Here is a 23,267-nt window from a genome sequence, read left to right on the forward strand (position 1 = left end):
TAGATTAAGTCATGACAGGGACAAAAAACCCAGGGATAATATTTGATGTTTATAAACAAACTCCAGAGAACATGCCCACTTTTTGCAGTACATTTTGCCTATGTAGACAGCACAAAGAGTCATTTAACATTTAGGAATATTAGGAAACAGACTAAATCCCTTCTGATTTATTCCTTCAGCAGGCTGGCAACCAGCCTGGATGTTGGAATCTCTTCTACTATGACTCAAAAAAGCAACTGACCACACGAATGAGTTCAAGATATCAAAAGGCATATTTAGAAAGTGAGCAGCTCTCTCTTATAATCTCCCCTAATGTATTATCAAACACACCCAAACACTGTTTAACAAAAATATAATCTACACAGAGCAAATGTTTACTGTTGAGAATTAACATTATCCATAATCTGTAACATGTCTTTGCCTAGTCTTCCCAGACTCTAGGGCAGAAAGAATGAAAGAAAAAATGGCTCACGCTTCAGGCATTATGCATGTTTCTCTTCATTAACAGCTTTCCAGTGACCATAGTTATAGCATGGCTTTACAGAATAAGTAAAAGACAAAGTTCTTGGCTCAGACAAACTTCTATCTATTTTTTTCAGGTATAATGTATTAAGTAAAGCTATTAATAGGCATTTCATAAGTGGAGGAACAGAGAAATATTGAAGGCAAGTGATATAACAGAGGTTACACAGTAACTCAGAGAGAGAATGAAACACAAACCTCTACCATGTTTTTGTATTATAATTCAGAGGGTGCCTAAACATTATTGGTATTTTACCTACATGCAGTTGCATGAATCTCTATCTTGAAGAATTTATGCCTGAAATACAGCAAGATTACTATCAATTTGACTTGTGTACCTTTCTTTACTTGGAGATTATGGAATTAGCCACAAAGTCTTCATCGACACTCAGTTCTTATTACTGTACTAAAAATATTTTTATAATTCTGCTTATCATTCCATTCATTTGCATGTTCTGCTGTCCACACCTTACTGTGACTTAGATTCCTACTTTTTTACAGTTCTGCAATTAAATGCTACATGAGGTACAAGTCTTCAGGAATTAATTACATTTCTTGTTCTCACAATGTTTTTATGCACAAGGACACTGAGTAACCTAAATGCATTTCACAGTTTTTGTGTGAGTACAGGACTGATAAAAGTAAAAACCAAAACCAAACCAAAGCAAACCCAAAAAAACAAGTGAGAGCCTGTGACACCATCCTCTTTGATTTTAAGAAATGCTTCCTGCCTAGAGGCAGCTACATATTGATGGGATTAAGAATGTTCTGGCTCCCAAAATGAACTCAAATCAGTATGCATGTGTTAAAAAATAATGATGTATTTGACTTCAGAATAGATGGCAAAGAAAAATTCAGCATTGCTGGAACTAATATATGTGAAACAATGTTCTGATGTACTAACCTCTGTTTTTTAAGGATTAAAGAACTTTAATAAAAATAGAACTACTGGACTATTTACCACTGAATAGAATTCTTAAAATTAAACTTCATGTAACTGCTTCTGTGGCAAAGCTGTTAATTGAATGTATATTGTTAATTAGCATTTATGCCCTGATATTATTAGACGAAACATACACAGTTAACTGGTAGCTTATAAACTATCAGTTGGAGAGATATATGGAGAAGAGATAAAGATAGTACCCAGAACTCATCCTTATGCAGCCGTGACACTGGACTCTCCCACAAAGTTTTTCCCCATGAGAGTATAAGAAACAGGCAATGCAGGACTGGAGAGCTGATGCTGAAATTTCAGTTTCACTCAGGACCATGGCAAAACTCAGTGATTTCAAGCTAAAACATGCCAACAGATGAAAAAAAGAATATTCTCATTACAGGTGTGGAAAGAGGGGTATCCTGGCTGAATTTACTAAAATTGAAACCACCTGTTTGCATAAGGATAGGAATCACAGAATCATCTAGGTTGGAAAAGACCTTGCAAATCATCTAGTCCAACCATTAACCTAACACTGACCATTCTCAACTACACCACATCCATAAGCACTATGTCAGGAGATATCTGCATCTCACTGATGAAAATAATTTAGGGAATAATAAAGCTGGTGGAAAAGTTTCAAAGAGCAACTTTTTCAGTAAAAGAAGCAGGAGCAATGGCAGGAGCCATTTTTCATTTTAAAAGTAATTTTTCACTAGCATAAGCCTTTTCTTTTTATTATTATTTTCTAACCTAAAGGAAATAATAGAGTAGAAAGCTCTCTAGTAACTTATCTCATGGCAAAGTGACAATAGTATGTTTGTCAGAAACAAAGTGATGATAGCAACAAATGTGTCTTAGTAGGGTCCTTTGAGCTCAGCAAGGTCAATGAAGTGCCCCAATCAAGAGCTGTGCTGACGTTAAGCCTAGCTATACTGCACACAAAGTTTATAAATGAAGAATGAAAGAATCTGAATTAAGGAGATGTTTCAGTCTGCAGCTCCAGAATTCGACCCTGATGACCCTGCCAAAAGGGAATAACTTGCTTCTTTCTACCCCTCTCCCCCTTATTCCTGGTCATGTGAAGTAGTCCCTCCTTTACTTCAGCTGTATCAGTTAAGGCACCCCTCTGCAATCACTAAGAGAGAAGAAAAATTATCTGTGTGTTTCTGCTAGCTTAGTTTTTTTCTCTTATTTTAGAAGTTCTAGTTCAGAGGTTTTGACAATCACTGGAGCTGTGACAAAAACATTATCATAAGCTTTTTCCTGGGAGCTGTGGGAAAATGAAAGAAGCCTGTTCTTGCCTTTTCAGTAGCAGTGAACTGCTAGATCAGCTCTCCACATCTCTCCATCATACCTTCTAAATGAGTAATACTTTCTAGTCTGCAGGCTTGCTCTCAGGTACAACAACCTTAAGTGATTCCCAAAACAGGCAAAACTGGCATGGCTCAACTGGTAAGAGAAGCCTACTAAAAAACCCACAGGTGCTGAGTCAGTAAAGAATCAAAAGATGCAAATACAAAACACTGAAACTGGGAGACTTTCAAATGAGACAAACCCCAGATACCTCCTGATCAGTTGTCATCATCAGTGACTCCCTGGGTTCCCTCACAGTAGAAGTGCTATTAACACCAGCATCCTGGTGATTTTCCAGTTTCTGGAAATTTTCAGCCTGTGCTCTGAAAACTCTTTTACTTACCTTTCAAATGATTCATCATGTAGTGTTGCTGTACTCCTAAAAAAGGCCATCTACTTTTCTTTCTCTCTGAACACCAGGGAATTAATGTACATTTCATTGTGCCACTCATGGGCACATCAATAAACAGAAAAAGCATGCACATATATCCAATGGTATAATAGAAAGGTTTTTGGACGTGGTGACTATACATACAGATGACTTCCATAGATCACCACAAATGAAAGCCAGTAAATTGTTTTACAGTACCATCTGGTCATGTGTTCTTTTGTGGTCAGATACTGTACTGAAATTTTTTTTATAAATTCATTGCAGAGCTTTTAAAGGCTCTTAATTGATACCAATTTTCCTAGGGGTACCATCTTCCTACTGAAGAGCCAAGCTCTTTACTCTTATGAGACTATGTCTATTCTCTGGGGAAAATTATAATTAGATGTTCCTGGTGGTTGGTTCTCTTGTAATAATGTTATGTTTGTAGCCCAGTATTAACACAAACTTGATATTTTACAGGGATATGCTTTTGCAATCTCATTAAAGTTTGTACCAATTTGACCGAGTTTCTTTGGAAAAATAGCACTTCATCATTCTGGACAGTATGTTGGTAGATTTCAATAGTAAATGATCACTGAATTTTTGTCCTCACTGAGCATGCTCTCAGCCCTGATCAAAGTGGGCTGGTGCTTCAAAGAACAAGTATGGATCATAAAATCACAGAATGGTTTGGGTTGGAAGGGACCTTCAAGATCATCTAATTCAAACCCCCTGCCATGGGCAGGGACACCTTCCACTAGCCCAGGTTGCTCAAAGCCCTGTCCAACCTGGCCTTGAACACTGCCAGGGAGGGGGCAGCCACAGCTGCTCTGGGCAACCTGGGCCAGGGCCTCACCACCACCACAGTGAAGAATTTCTTCCTTATATCTCATCTAAATCTACCCTCTTTTAGTTTAAAACCATTACCCTTCATCCCATCACTACACTTCCTGATAGAGAGTCCCTCCCCATCTTTCCTGTAGCCCCCTTTAAGTACTAGAAGGATGCTCCAAGGTCTCCCCAGAGCCTTCTCTTCTCCAGGCTGAACAACCCCAACTCTCTCAGCCTGTCCTCACAGGGGAGATGTTCCAGCCCCCCTGATCATCTTTGCAGCCTTCCTCTGGACTGGCTGAAGCAGGTCTATGTCCTTCTTACTTTGGGTGCCTCAGAGCTCAACACAGTACTCCAGGTGGTGTCCTTGTATTGGGTTTGCATGACAAGGTTTTGGTAGCAGGGGGGCTACAGGGGTGGCTTCTGTGAGAAGCTGCTAGAAACTTCTCCTATGTCCAAATGAATCGATGCCAGCCAGCTCCAAGATGGACCCACTGCTGGCCAAGGCCAAGCCAACCAATGGTGGTGGTAACACCTCTGTGATAACATATTTAAGAAAGGGAAAAAAAAAAAACCAAACAACTATGGGAGAGCAATTGCAGTCAGAGAAAAGAGTGAAAATATGTGAGAGAAACAACTTTGCAGACACCAAGGTCAGTAAAGAAGGAAGGGGAGAAGGTGCTCCAGGTGCTGGAGGAGAGATTCCCCCACAGCCCGTGGTGCAGACCATGGGGAGGCAGCTGTGCCCCTGCAGCACATGGAGCTCCACTGTGGAGCAGATCTCCACCTGCGGCCTGTGGAGCACCCCACACTGGCACAGGTGGATGTGCCTGAAGAAGGCTGTGACCCTGGGGGAAGCCTGTGCTGGAGCAGGCTCCTGGCAGGACCTGTGGACCAGTGGAGAGAGGAGCCCACGCTGGAGCAGGTTTGCTGGCAGGACTTGTGATCCTGCGGGGGGCCCATGCTGGAGCAGTTTGTGAAGAACTGCAGTCTATGGGAAGCACTCATGTTGGAGAAGTTTGCGGAGAACTGTCTCCTGTGGGAGGGACCCCCATGCTGGAGCAGAGAAGACTGTGAGGAGTTCTCCCCCTGCAGAGGAAGGAGCAGCAAGAACAATGTATGATGAACTGACTACAAGCCCCATCCCCCTGCACTGCTGGAGGAGAGGACGTAGAGAACACAGGAGTGAAGTTGAGCCCAGGAAGAAGAGAAGGGTGGGAGGAAGGTGTTTTAATATTTATTTCTCATTACTCTGATTTGATTGGCAATAAATTAATTTACCCAAGTTGAGTCTGTTTTGCCCATAACATTAGTTGGTGAATGATCTTTCCCTGTCCTTTATTTCCACCCACAAGCCTTTCATTATAGTTTCTCTCCCGTGCCCAATTGAGGAGGGGGAGTGATAGAGCAGCTTTAGTTGGTACCTGGCACCCTGCCAAGGTCAACCCCACCACAGGTCTCATGAAAGCAGAGTAGAGGAAGAGAAGCCCCTCCCTTGACCTGCTGGCCACACTTCTCTTGATGCAGCCCAGGATACAGTTGGCTTTCTGGGCTGCAAGCACATACTGCTGGCTCATATTCAGCTTTACATCCACTAATACTCCCGAAGTCCTTCTCTGCAGAGCTGCTCTCAGTCCACTGACTGCCCAGCCTGTGTTTGTGCATGGGATTGCCTCAACCCATGTTCAGGACCTTGCACTTGGCCTTGTTGAACTTCAGGAGGTTTGCACAGACCCACCTCTCAAATCTGTCAAGGTCCCTCTGGATGGCACATCCCTTCCAGCATGTTGACTACACTACACAGGATACCATTATATAATGCTACAACAATCAGAAACACATTCTTTAATGGCAGTTAGGCCCACTGGCTTCAAAGTGAAGGTAAAGATGACTATTTCTCCAGCAACCTGATCATGTCTCTCCTCCTATCGTTCACTAGCAGAGGAAGAAGCTACCTTGTTCAGAGGCATGATGGCCAAAGGCAAACCGAGAGTCCAGGAAATAACAAGATGGATGCAAAGAGTCTGCTAAGAGTAGAGCTTTAAGAGTAGAAGAGAAACTATAACAGAACTGGGAAAGGTGAATTCAGTGATGAGAAAGCACAAGAGGGCTGTGAGCTACATTATCAGGTGAGGAGGAACACCAAGAACAGAGAAATGGCTGGAAAAATAGAACCAGGAATAGGACTTGCTGAAGAAGGTGAAGATTAGAAACAGAAGCTAATAGAGGGGTAGAGGAAGAAAACACAAGAAGCTGACTAACAGAGGAACAAAGCCTTAAAGACAAACAGAGAACAGTGAATGAAGACTGATGGGAAAGATGGGTCAGATAACGACCTGGGACAGGGAACCTGGGACTAGCTGGCCAAGTAAATTTGAGAGCATCAGGGACAATAATAGAATTTAGAGTGGTAGGGAGGATAAGATTAGGACTAAACCCCTTGCGATAGAGTCCACTTCACCCCTGCAATTTGCAAGTGATACTGCACACAATTTGCCTATAATCACCCTTGGCAAACAAAATATTTAAGATGGGTTAGGTGGTGACAGGATTGACAAGGAGTTAAACTCCCTTAGGTGAGCACTGATTCATAATGGCAGTGCTGGGAAGCAAAATCCTTCCTACATTCCATTCATGCATAAGTATAAGGTGCAGAAGCTTGTCTGTCACAGCACTCCTGGTTAATATATGTAAGGGCTTGAGGAAAGAAATGCTGTCTTGGTCTTGATTCCTTCTCACTCCACATTATAGGGATAGATCCCAAAAGAATGTATTGGGATACCATGAGGAATCCATTTCAGAGCTCCTTTCAGCACAGGGATCATTTCACTCTGTCTCTATCTCCTATTTGGTCAACAGCTGGGAAAACTTTGATACCTTTCAGGCCAGACAACCCATAGCTGTAGGCAATCTGATCTGTGAGGTGTTATATGGGAGAGGTCTGCTTAGGAGGCTAGACAAAGCAGAAACTTCTACTGTAACACTGGCATAGCTCCCTCACTCACAGGAAGCAGTTCCTAGTATATTTCTAAAAAAAAAAAAAAGAAAGAAAAAAAAAGCCCCACAGAAGTCAAGATCACCTTGAAACTGTACTTACAGCTATTCTTTTACTTTAACATGCACATTTTTGTTGGGCTTTTAGATTTTAGGTACGGTTTTATGGCATGTAAGTATATACATGTTAATGACTTATGAATCATGACATTTCATTTTCTTCATCAAAATTAGTAGGTGTTTGTTTATAACAATGGGACAGAGCTGATATCACTCTAGGCAAATTTCATATTACAGAATGATTGCTGATCTTGGGAAGGTGTGTTCATTTGCATTTAATTCTCTTTTGAAAAGTGAAATTCTGCCACCCTCTGGACAACAACTAAACTAAGACATATTTACAATCAGCCTCAAAAGTAAAAAATTCCACTGCTGCTGATAATTCATTGCTTTTTAAAACACATTTTAAAATTAATTACTAGGCTGAATGAAAAATAGCAGATACTATTAAACAAACAAAACAATTACTTTAAGTACTGAATAGCTATCTTACTAATAGCATCTAATCAAACAGCAAACTTTAAAGTGTTCTGTTCTTAACCTTTTCTAGCAGTCACTTCATTGTTCACAGTTGTATTTGTAAAGATCTGTTACCAAAATATGACATAATTTTTCATCATGCCAATATGTATTTCCACAAACCAGGACATTCTGGAATAATTAGCATCTCTGAGTCGATCGTGAATATATATAGAATTCAGTAGGAGAAAGAGGGCTAAGGAGAAGGTTGCATTATGGCTGATCAAATCAGCTTTAAAAACTGTCAATGGGAAAACATATCTCTTGCATTCACATGGCATGCAGCACATTGCTAATAATACTGCTAGTCAATGCATTTAATATGAACATTTGAAACAGTACATGTCTGTGAATTCAAAGTTTCAACTTGTGCTTCCACGATTAGGGTGGGGAAGGAGAGCTGCAGCATATATGTTGTACCTTGTTTTGGTTATGGAGCCTAGTTGCTGCTGTTCTTGGATTAGCTCAGCCAGCTGCTTTTGCAGAGACATATCTTTACCATGTACTTGTTTAATAAATGGATGTTCCAAAAGATGGGTGACTGAAGGACGCTTTTCAAAATCCTTGATAAGACACCTGTGACAGAGAAATAGTGGTCTCAGGCAATGAGATTTCATTACAGTATGATTTGAGTTGGTTTACTGTGTGACTGTTATTATGCAGTAGTTTCTTTTTCCACAAATTTGAGTTCCTCAGTATGCAACAAGTCTCTTCTACATAGGAATAAATCTGGCATAAAATACTTGACTAAATGAATTAATCTTAAAAGTATACTAGCATAAAAACTATAAATTTGAATTTATTTAATCTCTTTGTAACTGTAACTAGCTTACTATGAAAAAATGGCATCGCATCCTGTAAGTGCTGTACAGTTAATATGCATTAAACATAACCTAAGATGAATAGAAAATAATTAATTCACTTTAATTTTCTACCTATTCACTAATGAGAGTTTGACTAAGAAGTATAGGATACAGCCTATTAAAAACCACATGTGAAACCTGTGGTACAACACCAGTCAGAATGATTTGATACAGAGCTTTGCTTTGTTCTTAAAATGAATGCTTAGGTAGATCTTCTGTGTTGCAATGATGTTAGCATAAGAATCAGAAAATTCTGCAAACCTAGGTAATTCAGACTGGAAGAGAAACAAATGAGTCAGAATTAAATACTAGCCAGGGTACCAAAGTTCTGTCTGTGATAGGAACAGGTGATCTAGTAATGAGTAAAGAGATACATCCTATTAAATTAACATAAAGTATCATGCTAATTTATATAACCGAGGTTTAAAATTGAGGAAGCCATCACTACAGTTGAATTATTTTCTGTACATAAAGCTGAAATAATACAGTCCAAACAGAAGAATGATCTAACAGGATTAGACTGCTTTAAAGTACTCTCTGTCTTCATATTAAAGTATTCTGTAAAGTATTCTGCTCAAATAATATTGACATTAATTGAGAATGTGAAAAAGAAATACTGCAGTACAGTATATACCTCCCTTCTAGTACCTATCATTTCAGCAAATTACAGCCCAAGATGAGTTTATTTGATGAGATGCATGCTTTACAATTACATCGCATATTTGCTGATATTGTGATACACCTAAAGTACTTCCTTAGCAGGGCCAAATATCACAAAGTTTATCTTTTTAGCCAAATTTCAATGAAACTTTAACACCTTTTAGAATAATTTATATTCTAGCAGTATCAATAGCAATTTGCAAAATTTAAACTTAAAAAATCATACACATTGATTTCAAATAGTACTAAACACATTAGCAAATGATTAAAGTTTAGCCTCACCTCAAAGACTTTACTGAAGCCTAAAGTCTGGTCTTAAAATAATCCTGAAATATCTTTGAACATAACTTTAATACTTCAGGTTCCTGAAAACCATTTTCCGAACTTCTTGGTACATCTAGTCCAAAAAAGACAGTCTGTAAAATGTGCTTCCAGTTTTATAACTATTTTGGTGAGTTTTGCTACAGGCTAGAATTGTAGGCTCCTGATAGAAAGACTGAAGTAACAGATCCTGCCTTATCTTCATCCCTCTGAGTGCAAGACTATAAATACTGGTCATTCCCCCCCATGAAGAGATCCATCATTGCCTTCAACAGGTTCTGACAACACCCCCCCCCCTCCAAGCTTTTCCTTTGTGATCCTTGGTTTTTAAACGTCAATACACCCACGCAGACAATATGGTCCATGCCAATTCTGGTTAAATTTATATGTTTCCTGGGAAAAAAGAAAAAAGCATTTGAAAAGAAAGATAATATTTATCAGGAAGGAAGAGGAAAAAAACCCCAAAACAACAAAAGCTATGCACTATACAAACCCACAGATTAATGGCAAATATCTGAAGGGTAGATTTCAGCTGAAAAGCTCATGCACTCATGTGATTTTTACCATTCTAACAATAATTACACATTTATAATATTTATGCCATAGTGTTAATATATACGTTTTCTTGTTAAATTTGACTACATCAGGAATTTTTCAGTAATATAACTGAATCCAAGTGAAGCTATGTTATAGAATAATAGAATAAGAATAGTTTGGGTTGGAAGGGACCTCTAAAGGTCACCTAGTCCACACCCCCTACAACGAGCAGAGACATCTTCCACTAGACCAGGTTGCTCAGAGCCCTGTCCAACCTTGTCTTGAACATTTCCAGGGATGGGGCATCTACTACCTCTCTGGGCAACCTGTGCCAGTGTTTCATCACCCTTATTATAAAGATTTCTTCCTTATATCTAGTCTGAATCTATCCTCTTTCAGTTTAAAACCATTACCCCATCCTATAGCAACAGGCCCTAATGTCATGGCAGTTACTTTTCAGATAATAACAATGTTAGAGTTTAAATGGATTCTTTTCAAGAAATGACACAGTTCCATACAGAATATCTCATGTTTACCAAAAGTGTGAAGAACATAGAAATCTTTTACATGTTGGTAAGTAGTTGTTGATATGAATTCTACTCCGAGCTCTGGAACAATACACTCCAAGGACACTCTGTGAACAAGATTCAGAAGTTGCAAGAGAAATTTTTCAATATAGAAGGCCCCTAGGTGAAACATTCAAATGTCCAAGAGACAGAAGAAACACATCTTAGGGAAAAAAGTTCTTAACTGCTCTATTATGTGCCCCAAATGCTAGCCATTTAGGTCAGGCAGGTGTGTTTTAATAAGCATAGGTAAGTTCTGTCAGGGAGATGGTCTTGAAGACCACTTTAGGATAAACTTTGCTTCTGTTGTATACTCCTGCCAATCCCCTGCTGACTATTCACTTTGCATGCATGCTACTCTTCTGTTATGCAACTGTTAAAGTTTATATATAGTTTCATCTACATGCAGCCTTCATTCTCTAATGAATTTGTTAATGACACAAGACATATCCACATGATTCTATGAACAAAGTCTCTGTTCCAAGCTCAGACAGAGCACGCCTACTATTGTGCCAAGTTTGTGCCTATATCGGAAGAACAGAGCCCTTTCAGATGGTTAATGAGATGCCACAACAAAGCAGAGCTAGTAACTAACAACTGTGTAAGAGTGAGGGACAGAGGCTTAAATCCACATCTGTAACTTCTTGTGTGAGCACTTCTACTCCAGTTCAGGGAAGAAACTGACAGGAGAATGTACATATCCACTGAAGCTGGTTTAATCCATCAAGTTAAATGGTAAATTCCTAGCACATTAGAAACACAATAGCGGAAAGACCAGGCAGGCCATAGAGAATTGCAGTGTGATGGCATATACACTCTCCTTCTGCTCTGAAACAGCAGAATTGTTGACATAACCACTTCTAGAAATTACTCCTTATTATGTTTCAAGTGCCAGTAACCATCTTGCAGCTTAGTCACAGTAGGTACCGTGGGCTCAGTGCATACTCAGATATTCAGTACTAATTTGGTGCATCCGCAGGCCTGCTGTGATGGAGTGCAGGATGGAGAGCTGTCATGTGACACTGAAAAGACAGTCCTTATGTTTCTCCCCTTGGTGCATATTCCTTTGTCCTAATTCCTCTCTATGCAGACAAGACCTGTTAATATTCCAAGGTATATTTACATGTTTTGCTTCTACACACTGTTGTTTCAGCTGTGTTGCTTTTAGTGCCACATTAAATGAGTGCTGCTACTATTCTTAGTCAACACTACCTGTAAAATAACAATTCCTGAGCCACCATCTATGTGCTAGTGAAAATGGATGCATCAGACTGCCAGTGTCACTATAGGTGTTCAGTAAGTTATCATCTACACTGGAAGCAGTACTGACACTATACTGCTCTTCAGAAAAAAATAATTTAATATGGAATATCAACTCTTACTATGCTAAAGCCTGCATGAAGGTAAACATTATCACAGTGTTTTCTACTGACCTGTACCCTGAAATAGAACAATAATATATGAAAAAGTTAATTATATGGGTGCCTGGGTCCAAAGTTGCCAGTACATTCAGCCAGGAGATGTGAAGGCCAGAAAAAAAGAAATCAGGAAGTAATACACAAAAATCCAGCAAGAATAACATTTTAAAGAGGAAGAGTACAGTAACAAAACTGCTTTTATAAAGTCACTTAGCAGAAAATATTCAATGCAGCCAACAGAAACCAGTGTGTGCGTTGTGCAAGTAAAAAACCAATATTAAGAAGTCATATCACTGAAAGGAGAAACCTAAAATATCTTCAGGTGCTCATCTGAGCATTCATTTAAGACCAATTTGGACAGTTAGCTTAGGCACAGTCAAACATCAACCATGCTGCAATTACATACAAAACCAATAAATGTGCTGCACCTTCAAATTAAGCCAATTTGTTTGGCCCATGGAAAATATTTTTTTTTTAAAGTGGTGAGACTGCTTTGCATTGAGCAAATTGACTAGCAAATCTACTACAAGATGGGTTCCATGTAAGGTATGATGAAAATATGCTATTTGGTCTGTTATTTTTTTGATCTAAAATAATAGGAACACTAAGTAAGAAATTGAAAAGGAAACAAACGTTGTACATGTTTGCCTTGATAAAAGTCAATCCATTACCTTATTTGAAATTCTAGTATCTTCCATCATGCTTTCTTAGCTGAAAATTAATTCTCAGAATTCATTAGTGTCACTACATTAAACATAGGTTGCAGCCATTTGCTGCAATCTCACAGCCAGGCTCCTAAGCACCATTTCCATTCTGCCACAATTACAGGCAAAGATAAAGCATTTATTAGCAAGGGATAAGAGCAGACTCCCATACACACAGGCCTGTCTGAGGCAGCCTCTAAAAATTCACTGGCTGCTTGCACTTGGATGATAGCATTGTTGGAACTGCTATATCAACAATGTAAGCTGCCATTTTGCACATAGCAAATCAGATGACTGAAAAGCAGGATATTTATCAGCATTCAAGAGCTAATATTTACTAATGAATAAATGGAAAGAAATAGATTTCACAAGAACTGCAAGGGCGGTCTAAGTCTCCTGTGTGTTCAGAAATAGAAAACAATTACTAATGTTATTCACTACTGCAGCCAAGCCTAAGTAGAGCAGCAGCAGTAATTTTTTTCAGAAATTCTCTTTCATCAGATCTATTATGATCTATTTGTCCACAAGTACTTTCTTTAAAAATAAAGAAACCAAGCAGCTCCAACTCTTATAGCTTGGTTACATTATGATTTATCTCTATTTTGTTTTCTCAATTATTACATTTTATTAATGCTGCAATTTCTGATGAGTTCTCATCTGCTGGCAGTGAATTGCTGGAACTTATTTTGACTCATAAACCAAATATCCAACCAGATATCTAGTCATTGTTAATCATCTACATGCACAGAAGAAGCATAGGTTATTATTTGGAAGAAATGATGACTGTATATCAAACTCTAATAGAGTTGGGGAATCCACACCACAGCCTCTGGGCAAGAGAGATATAAAGTCTCCATTCTGTTCAACAAAAGTCCTCCTTGCCTCTCCTCTGGTCCCTCTCTGCCACTCCCTGGCCTATTAGGGTGATCTCCCCATTATTTCCTTATGCAGCTCTACACTGCTCTCCCCTGCCCTCCAAATACTTCACTGCTTGCACAAGTACCCTCTGCCTAGCAGTGAGGAATCTTGCTAGGACTTTTCTAATGGGACAGAAGAGCTTTCCGGGGTCTTGAACAGGACTTCAGGTCATCCTGAGGTGCTGAGATCCTCTTCTCCCAAACCCAGAAAAAAGCAGTTACCAGGTTGCCCCCAAAGGTAGAGACGACTCAGCTAGGGATCTAGAATGGAGATTTCCCAGAGGGAGAGGAGAAAGAATAAGGTCATATTCTCTTGATGCTCTCCGTAAGCAGGGAGAAGAAGGTCTCTAGCTTCTGAGATTATTTTTTCTTCTTCATACTTTCCCAACTACTTTCATCAGAAAGTTGGCTCACGGTGGAAGATTTATGAAATCAAGAGCACGACCCCAACTGGGCTGACTCCTCTGCTTAGAGAAATGTAATGACAGACACTGACAATCAAGATCACCTAGGCCAGGTACTTTAGGTCAGAAAATTTCCAGTCAAGGAAGGAAAAATAACAATCTCTGAGATTGTTTTTAACGGTTAAAATGCTCTGTTCCTATCCCTCACTCTGACCTTCCTACCTTTGTAGCACATGTTGTTGTGTCAAGACACTGGTCAGTCACATGCAGCAGAGAGGTGGAGAAGAAAAGACATTTCATGAATTATATTTGAAATAATGATGCAGGGATGGGTCTGCTTCCTTGAAGCTTCTCTGCTTTCTATTCCCAGACGTGCCCATCCCCCACTGCTACAGATCACTTGTTTGCAAAAATGAACTAAAAACCTGTGACAGCTTTGCCAAGAGCATTTCTGTTTTCAGTCCTAATTCAACAGGACATACAGGATACAAATAACCTTATCTTCAAACTATATATAGTTGCCTCTTTGGAAAAGCCAATGTTGAGCACTAAGGGTATGTATATAGGTTAAACAGGTCTCCTGTCTTGAATCAGCATCCCATGATAAATAACAAGGGCTTTACTGTTCCTTCTGCTACAATCAGATATCAGGATGAAAGACTGAATTTATGACAAAGTACTTAATCATCACGTGCCTAACAAATTCTCACAGTCAGAACATATTTATATCTTTATTGATCTGCCTTTTGTTAGCAAATGCCGTAAATTACTGATCTTCCCTAACAATAAGAGAAATATTCTAACACTGAAATGTCACCAGCACCCGTTTTCTTAATAAATCTTCTTTAAGTTTAATTTTTAACATCAGGCACCACATAGTGCAATTTACGGCATACATCTGAAACCTAACAAAGGTTCACTCACACTGAAATTATAAAATTAGGTGTAGTAAATAGCTTTACCTCTTATAAAACTCCAAAAATTACAAGTTTCCCAGCCTGCTTTGGGCTCAGTAGATAAAACAATTTATTCTAGCTCATATACATGGTTCAGAGAACAATGGAAACTCTATGGGGTGGCGCCTCTTGCAGCTCTTAGAATGGGTCTGACTTTGCTCATGTTAAACCCTTGGAATTTTACCATAGAAAAGAGAAATTCAGTGAGAACAATTCCAGGGAGCATCTCAAAATACATACTGAACACATGTAGTTTTTTGAAAATGGGGGGTTTCTAGCCTTTTACAGGAATGGGTCTGCTCTATTTCTTTGGCCTGTCCTTGAAGACTTAGGAACACAAAGAGCCTTCAGAACCTTTTACAACTGAAGCATTTTATTAGAAACATTATGTTTTGCATTTGTACAAAACATTCTCCCTTAGGTATCCATCCCCCTTTGACACTACAGCATGCAGCTGATTTGAGGCAGTTGGAGCATAGAGAATGTAGGAGATAAGGAAACCATAGTCTGATACTGACAGTTTATTTCTTATATATCTTATGTCATAGCTGGAAAGGTAGTTAAGGACATAATTATTTTTCTCTCCTTTGGAGTTTAGTGTGTTCTTTTCTATATTCCAGAAAATAATGACTGCCACTAAAAAGGCAACTGTAGATCCATTGTGCCATAATCACAGAGCAGCTGGGAAAAGTTTCTCACTTATACACCATTAAGCGGACTGCCTGATGCCCCAGCCATGATATGATGTCTTGATTTGAACTAATTCACAGACACCTGGGCAGATGAGATCATTAGTTCTATTAGTTGGGAGTCCACAGGTAGTTACAACATTCTTCCCATTATGGTGTGCCAGACCTGATCTGTACACCACAGCCTATAAGAGGACAGCAAGCACACCAGCGCTTGTGGAACTTTCCTTTATCTAAAAGTATGCTGGACTGCTTCGTTCCCAGCTCTGAGTGACTTTGGGCAAGATGCCCTTCATCTCAAGTTTCTTGTAAAAGAAGGAATTGAACTCTGGTCTCTATTCTACAAATACAGATGACTTAAAAATCTGCTGACAGGAATATGGCATTGCTATTCTACTGTTGCTTCACCAGTCCAATGCAAAGGTACTATTATCAGGCAGAAGTGGTGGATCACTATTTATTTTATATTTTTTGCAACCCCAATTTTTACTGCTTTCCTATTTCCATACTTCTGCCTTTCATACAATTGAAAATGTATTCCAAACAAACTTGGATCATCTAGAACACATCCTTTCTTTGAGAACTAGAATAATTTAATTGGAAAGAATAAGTACACACCTAAAAACAAACTACTACATGATCAGCACAGACATATTTCACTTCTCTTTACTCCTGCTGTCTTCCTTCCTCCACACCCTGCGTCTTAGTGTTCATGTCTACCACTTCTCTCTTACCATCCTCAGTCTTCTGCCATGCTTAGTCTTTACTTTTACTAAATATTATGGAAGTGAAAACCATGTAGTAACAGGTGGTAACATCCTGCCTTTACATTTCCTTTCAAGTAAAGCTGAGACATGGCAAACATTAGCTATTATAATAGGCTTTCCTTCCAATAAATTGTAATAACCTTAGAGCTCCAGAAGAATCTAAACTTCAAATTAAGCTTTAAAAGTATCCCAGAGAAAGAGGCAGAGACTACTTGAGAAATTGAAATACTAGCACTTAGTGACAATAGGAGCTTGAAGAATGGAGTAAGGAAACACTCATCAGACAATGATGCTCACACATTCTCTCTGATACTATAATCTTCTATGCAGCATACTATTCCTAGAATTGCCAAAGCTTGTCATATAGACTTGTCAATCCATCATGGATACATATCTTTCTCACTACACTATACTTACTAATGTTATTGTTTACAATTGAGAACAGCAAGCCAGTAAACCCACAAATCATGTGAACCAAGGGAAGAATGAGTGCTTATTACTAATGGTGAAGAACTCAACAGCATGCTTTACTGAGTGAAAGATCTTGATACTATGACATTTGTAAAATCTATCATGATTCTTTATGGGGTCAGAACTTCAAACCTGCATGGGAATTTCCCAGCTCTACCTAAAACTGTAGTTTTTTATCACTGCTCATTAGAAACCTGAAGATAACTTTATCCATTATAAATGACCATTCATCTGTATAAAAACATGTCATGAAATACTCAAAAGTGGTGGAGATCTTTTGTCAGGTACTACAATTCAGTATTTCAAGTTCATCTGTAGACAGATTCTCAGAGTCTACATCAATGAATAAAATATGAAAACGTACAGATTTGGTGGTAACCTTACACATTGCAATCTGTATCTTTTTGACATTTGCAAACCTCTTTGTCTTCTTAGACACTGTGAAATTAATGAGTTATGTCAAACGCATATCATGTTCTCAGTGACAGAAACAATAAAATATTCTTTATGTAATATGCATACAATGTCACTAAACAATTGCTTAGATTGTGAAAAAAATGGATCTGCATTCACAAAAGTTAAACTTAAATGGAGCATTAATCTAAATGATCTATTAATTGAATAACTCTGAATGTAGACGTCAATGTGAAATTCAGCTTGCAAGTCTGTGTTTGAGTACCAAAAATTGAGTTTATCAAGACTTAAAATTGTATTTGTATTGTATTTGTAATGTCACTGCTAAAATAGAAGTTACATTCTGATGATAAATGTGACCACAAATTCTGTAACTTCAGATTTTGACTTTAGTACTTCCTGAATTTCTTAATTCTTTAATTCCCTCCAGTGCAAGAATGACTAATTAATTCAAAGAACCATAATAGCTAATCATTGGTTAAATAAATTTAAAAGGAGAACGTCTGTCCCTGGAGATACCACTGCTCATTTTAATTAAAATTACCATTTTGTGATGTAATGTAAATAAAGGTTATTGTATCCTTTTGCTCCAAGAACATATTAACTCTTCTATCTACCCCTAGAGATCAGTCAAGGTTTAAACTGCCAAGAAAATTATTTGCAGCATGTGAGATAATTTTAGTGATGAGGGTTTTTTAATTCATTTTAACATATATCCTCTATTATTTCATGAACAAATTCTGAAGCACTGTATGTCTAAAATGGTGGTGGGCACAAATTGCTATCTTGAGAGCAATGTCATCTATGCTGTAGCTATCAAAATATTCACAAACATTCATGGTTAATGAATAGACTGAACTATTTAAAACTGGTACTTTATTTCAACATAGAAATAAACACAGAAAAAAGTATATTATTTTTAGGAGCCAATCCTCCAACAACTGATGTGGTGGTTTATATGGCTTTATAGGAATGGTAAACCCTATTAATATGCAGATAAAATAAACAGATAATTAATTATTTCTCACATTATGAGTGGAGCAGCCAAGTTCTTCATGGACAATTACAGTAGTACAGATAAACGTGGCATACATAAAATTTTACTGACCTTTTCAAACAATGTATGTGGTGCGTGTATCTCAGTAGATACCAAATACAAAATTAGACTGCTGCTAGAGATGACTTCGCTGAAACTGTATTTTGTCCATAATTTTTTAAAACCAAATATCTAACTCAGATTACCTATCTCATTGTAAAAATCCTTATGAGGACAACAGATTATAGTCTTTATCTCAAATCAAGGCCAACAATGCTGAGAATAGAAACATAAATTCACCAAGCTAAGAACTATCTTGACCTTCTTTCCATTCAGATTGTGTAATTAATGCATCTGACTTTAAAACGCTGCTTCAAAATCATATCTCTTGGGGCAGCAGAATCATAGTTAAAAATGAAGACCTCATTTCTGAAAAATATATGATTACTATTTTAACAGTTCAAAGAGTTACCTACAAAAGCACACTGAAATTTCCAGCTCAAGCACATTGTGAATCACTATAATTCAGGAGAGAATGCTTAAAACAAAAATGCTTCTTGAGCCAGTGGCATTTCAAGGGATGAGAATGTGGGGTGGAAAAAGCTATAATGACCAGTTTTGGCAATCTTGGCATAAATAGAATTATTGTGTCAACAGAACCGAACTAAAAAGTATGCTTAGCCAAAGCCGCACGCTTGGTTTCTATCAGTACACAGGTCTGGCCCACAACTTGAACCAGATAAGCTTGTTATGCAAATGATGTTAGCCATCAGGAAGGAGGTAGATAATCAAATTATTCAAAAGCTAACCACTCATCACAATGGTGACAGAAACATCAGGCAAGGTCCTAACATATGGATAAAAGGCAGTATGGAATTTATAAAATCACTGCTTTTAATTTATCATAACTAAGCTGTCACAAGGTGGGCATCAACAAAGGCATAACTAACATATATAAATGAGCCAATTATCAGTAACAGCCAAAAGGGTTTCAGTTCTATGATACAGTGTTACATTATTTATTTTTTTTTCTAGAAAATTTACTAATGTAAATCCAAGCCTCCATAAAAACTGCTTGTAACTTCTGCATCGTAACAGCTTTACTAACACATGCCCGAGAATGAAGGAACATCACAGAGAACTCCATTTCAGTGTTCTCTTGAAGGTAGCTATAGAACCAGCATATTTATTACAATTGTTGCATCTCTCCATGTTGAGACTGCACGTAAGCATACTTGTTTACTTCATTGTGCATAATACTGTAGAAATGAAAAGCAAGGTTTGAGAACCTGCAGATGTTGCTGGTCAGAGGAAGTAATTAAAAATCAATGTGATTAAAAATATACAATTTGAAGATATCAAAAACCCAAAGGACAAGATTAAAAACTAGTATAGCCATAAAGTACTAACAACTGACTTTTTATGAAGAGTGCATGTTGAACTAAAGGACTGAACAAATGTTAAGAAAGAAACTTAGGTTTTTGTATTGTTATCAAGCTCAGCAGGGGCTTCTAAACAGGAAGATACCAAACACACACACACACACACACACACACACACAAATCTGTATAACAATGCTGAAGGTTAATGTACAATGTTTCTGAGAAAGGAGTGTAATCTTATTTACCAGATGCACTGACTCTCAAAAGCACAAGTGGAATATAACCCACCAGTGCTAGAGTCCCCCAGAACATAGGCTACAGTCCATAAATACTGTAAAAGCAATGTTTCTCAATAACAGAACTGAATTAATCCACCACTCAGTGACAGTTGTAATAACACAGATTCCACCACAGATCACAATGTACACTGCTGTGTAAACAAGAACATGCATTATGGAGAAACAGAACTTGGGTCAATATGCTCTAGAGGAATGTACTCTACTATCTACACTGGAAGAGATTCTGAGTTACACTGCAGTAATGACAGTAATGACCTTCCCTCTGTAGGCCAACCATTAGAGTGTACCTCACCTTCCTGTCTGATCAGCATAGTAAATAAGAATATTTTTCAGGGATTATTAATAAAATTTGCATTAGTCTATTTTTAACTTCTCCTAAAAGTGGGAAGACACTACTACATAACTGACTGAAAAAGGTATCAGGTAAGGATACCATACTCCTCCACAAGTAACTAGATACAGAACAGATTCAAAATGCAGTTGTGCGTATTTTCAAACCTATCTTGAAATGTCAATCTGAGGAGTAGTGTTCGAAATATTTGGTTATTTGATCAGTGTAAACTTCCCAAGGGTTTGATAATATTATTCCCCATATTACACAGTTTAGGCTGTAATAGGTCACAATGAAATCCTGAGGAACCCTACAATTCACTCATAAAAGTTGCTGTAAGATTTTTGAATATAATGCTAGCAACTACTAAATTGTGATTTCTTAGCTTCACTGTAAAAAGCAGTAAGTAAAGCAAAAACATATTTTAGTTCAGTCACAGCTGCATCCAGAAAGTTGGTACAGTCTAGGTAACATATTACACTCTTGGTACAACTGGTGCTCAATTACATATATTGGGTATACAACCTACTGAATATTAGTAGAGTGGAAAAATGCCACTATTTCCTTCCTTGTCTTTCCAGTTCTTAATTTAAATTGACCAGTAGTCATTTTCACTAACCCTTTTTTCTCCTTGACACAAAATTTCACTGCAAAACCATCAAAGAAATCAGGCATATTTATAAACCTGTCCCAGGTCCATTCAGAGAGGCTGTAAAGTAAATTACATGAGAAGATCAAACTGTGCTTTATAGCTTTTTAAAAGTTAAGCATGGTCTAGAGTCTATGAAAAGAAAACTGAAATTAAAGACCTGCAAAAGCAATAACTCCATCAACAAATCCTGCTTTTAGATTGACACACGTAGTCCTTGCTGAATAGGCCGTTTTTTTTTTTTAAATAAAACTCACTGTGAAATGAAATGGTTGAATCCTCTGCACCATTTTTCAGGATGTAGCAAAGTAGGAGGAGGATTCCTGAAAAAATACAAAGTTTGGGGGTTTAAAATGTTAATGTTTACTGGAATTGTCTCACAGATAGTCAACAAAGATGTTACTGGTTCCACTAGGGAGACAGTGATGATCAAGACAGTAATGCTCAAATTGTCTATGCGTCCTCTTCAGATGCCTGTTGGGCTTTTCTTGCTGCTGCTTGTTCACTGACAGTTTTCTTTTCATGTCCTTCTCCTTTTATGTCAATACCTTTGAAGCTGGTAGTCAGCATAGCTCACAGTGTGCTTCCCAACATTTCCCTTTCAGTTCAGCCTGACTCAGAAAGGATCAACTGGAACTGGAATATTAACCTAGCCATCACACCACTTAAGCCCCTTACCCCAGACCACTGCCAGCAATCTGTAGGATTTTCAGTCTCGATTTCAATCTGTATTCAGTTTGGATGACACTGTAAACTCTAAAACTATTACAAATAGATCTTATTGTTAAAGTGTCATTTAGCAGACTATTTTATATTACATAGTAAGATAGCTTTTCATAAGAATAATCTTTTAAATTCTGATGGGTTCCATGTTAATTAGCATACAATTACTTTCCTTTCTGATTGTTACTGTTACAGTTAAATTACATAAACATATAGAGCAAGGCCTATACGTCCTATTAAGTGGACCAATTTTTAAATGGCTCAAATTTAAGTGTACAAACTTACATCAAGAAGTGTTCACAAATCACATATTGTATTATATACTATGTTACCTTCCAGAGGTTTCTTCTGCAACTTAAGATTTGATAGGTACTGAAGTCTATTTAACTTTTTAAGATTAAACTTGTATTTTATGAAGACTTAATAATTTGTCTCTTACTGCATTTGAGGACTTAATGCAAAGGGTCACATATTACTGAGCTGGAAGAAAAAAAGACATTCTACAACAGAACACTCACTAGTATTCTGGATTATATCATGAATCACCTCATTTATACTGAGGCCACATTCTTAAGAACCTCTTTCTCTACAATGAAAATGATTATCAGTCCACACATCATACATGCATGAACTCTGTTAACAGCTTCAAGGGACAGGCAGCTGGAGTCAGTATATGATTTTAGTCTTTATTTTGCAGGAATGGTGTTCTATCTGACAATTTGGATTCTGGTAAGATCAACTTTTATTGTGTTGTGAGGTACATCATATTTCTTTTTAGAATGATACCAACACTATCTACTGAATATTTGCTGTGAAGTTTTGAGTTTCACTGCAAAGTAATTTGTTTTTTCAAAAGCTCAGCTACTATTCATGAAATACATAGTTTTGTTTTTTCTGTTCATACTGCTCTTAAAGTCTTTCCATGGTGGTAACAACACTGCTTACAAAAATCATATGGTTTGGAGGCTCTATTAATAATCTCACAAGGAACCTTTTGAAAAAAAAGACACAGAGATACTTGTATTAGTTGCAGCTGTTATGATGGATACAGGTGGGATTTCATCATGGAAGAACAGACCAGCAGAACAGATGTCATTCAGGAGGTACATTTAGTCATTTGTGGGTTAATGATTAATGGAGAAAGTAATGTTTTTAACCACTCAGAATATGTTTTGTCCAACAAATTACTAAGATACTAAGCTCTCACTGAAAGCTACCCTCTTAGAGATGGCTAATCATGTCACATACCAAATCAACACAACCAAGGAATCTAATTCTGCAGACGTTTTCTTGAGCTTGATAATTTGTATTTGTTGACAGAAGATACTATGTTATTCTTAGTGCCTTTGTAGTAAAAACATAAAACTAGTGGTCCTCTGTACTTAAGTCACTAAACTGATGCTTCAGGTATTCCATCTGTTACGATGAGGTGATAAACAGAACTTTAACTCATTAGCATCTATAAAGTACATTGGTTCCCCTTTGTAGTTAAATAACATCTTCCATAAAGTACAAAATCAGCTCACCCTTTTCTGGCATCATGTCCATAACTGATTTCCAGAAAGGGGCCTAAG

The 23,267-nt window shown here is 37.8% G+C and overlaps 1 protein-coding gene across 13 annotated transcripts in view; it reads right to left on the reverse strand.

Moving 5' to 3' along the window:
• Window positions 1-23,267, reverse strand: part of MYO3B (myosin IIIB) — a 211,238-nt gene that overhangs the window by 113,745 nt on the left and 74,226 nt on the right. For 12 of the 13 annotated variants that reach the window (XM_026852307.1, XM_026852319.1, XM_026852312.1 and 9 more), the window contains 2 exons: window positions 21,228-21,293; window positions 8,007-8,162 (listed from right to left, as the gene is read on the reverse strand). In XM_026852307.1, coding sequence (XP_026708108.1) covers window positions 8,007-8,162; window positions 21,228-21,293 — 222 coding nt within the window. The remainder of the gene's footprint in view (window positions 1-8,006; window positions 8,163-21,227; window positions 21,294-23,267) is intronic. The other variant, XM_026852315.1, reaches the window with a different exon arrangement.

Source organism: Athene cunicularia (assembly GCF_003259725.1).
Source record: "Athene cunicularia isolate RWA chromosome 7 unlocalized genomic scaffold, athCun1 chr7_part1, whole genome shotgun sequence".
Taxonomy (NCBI): Eukaryota; Metazoa; Chordata; class Aves; order Strigiformes; family Strigidae; genus Athene; species Athene cunicularia.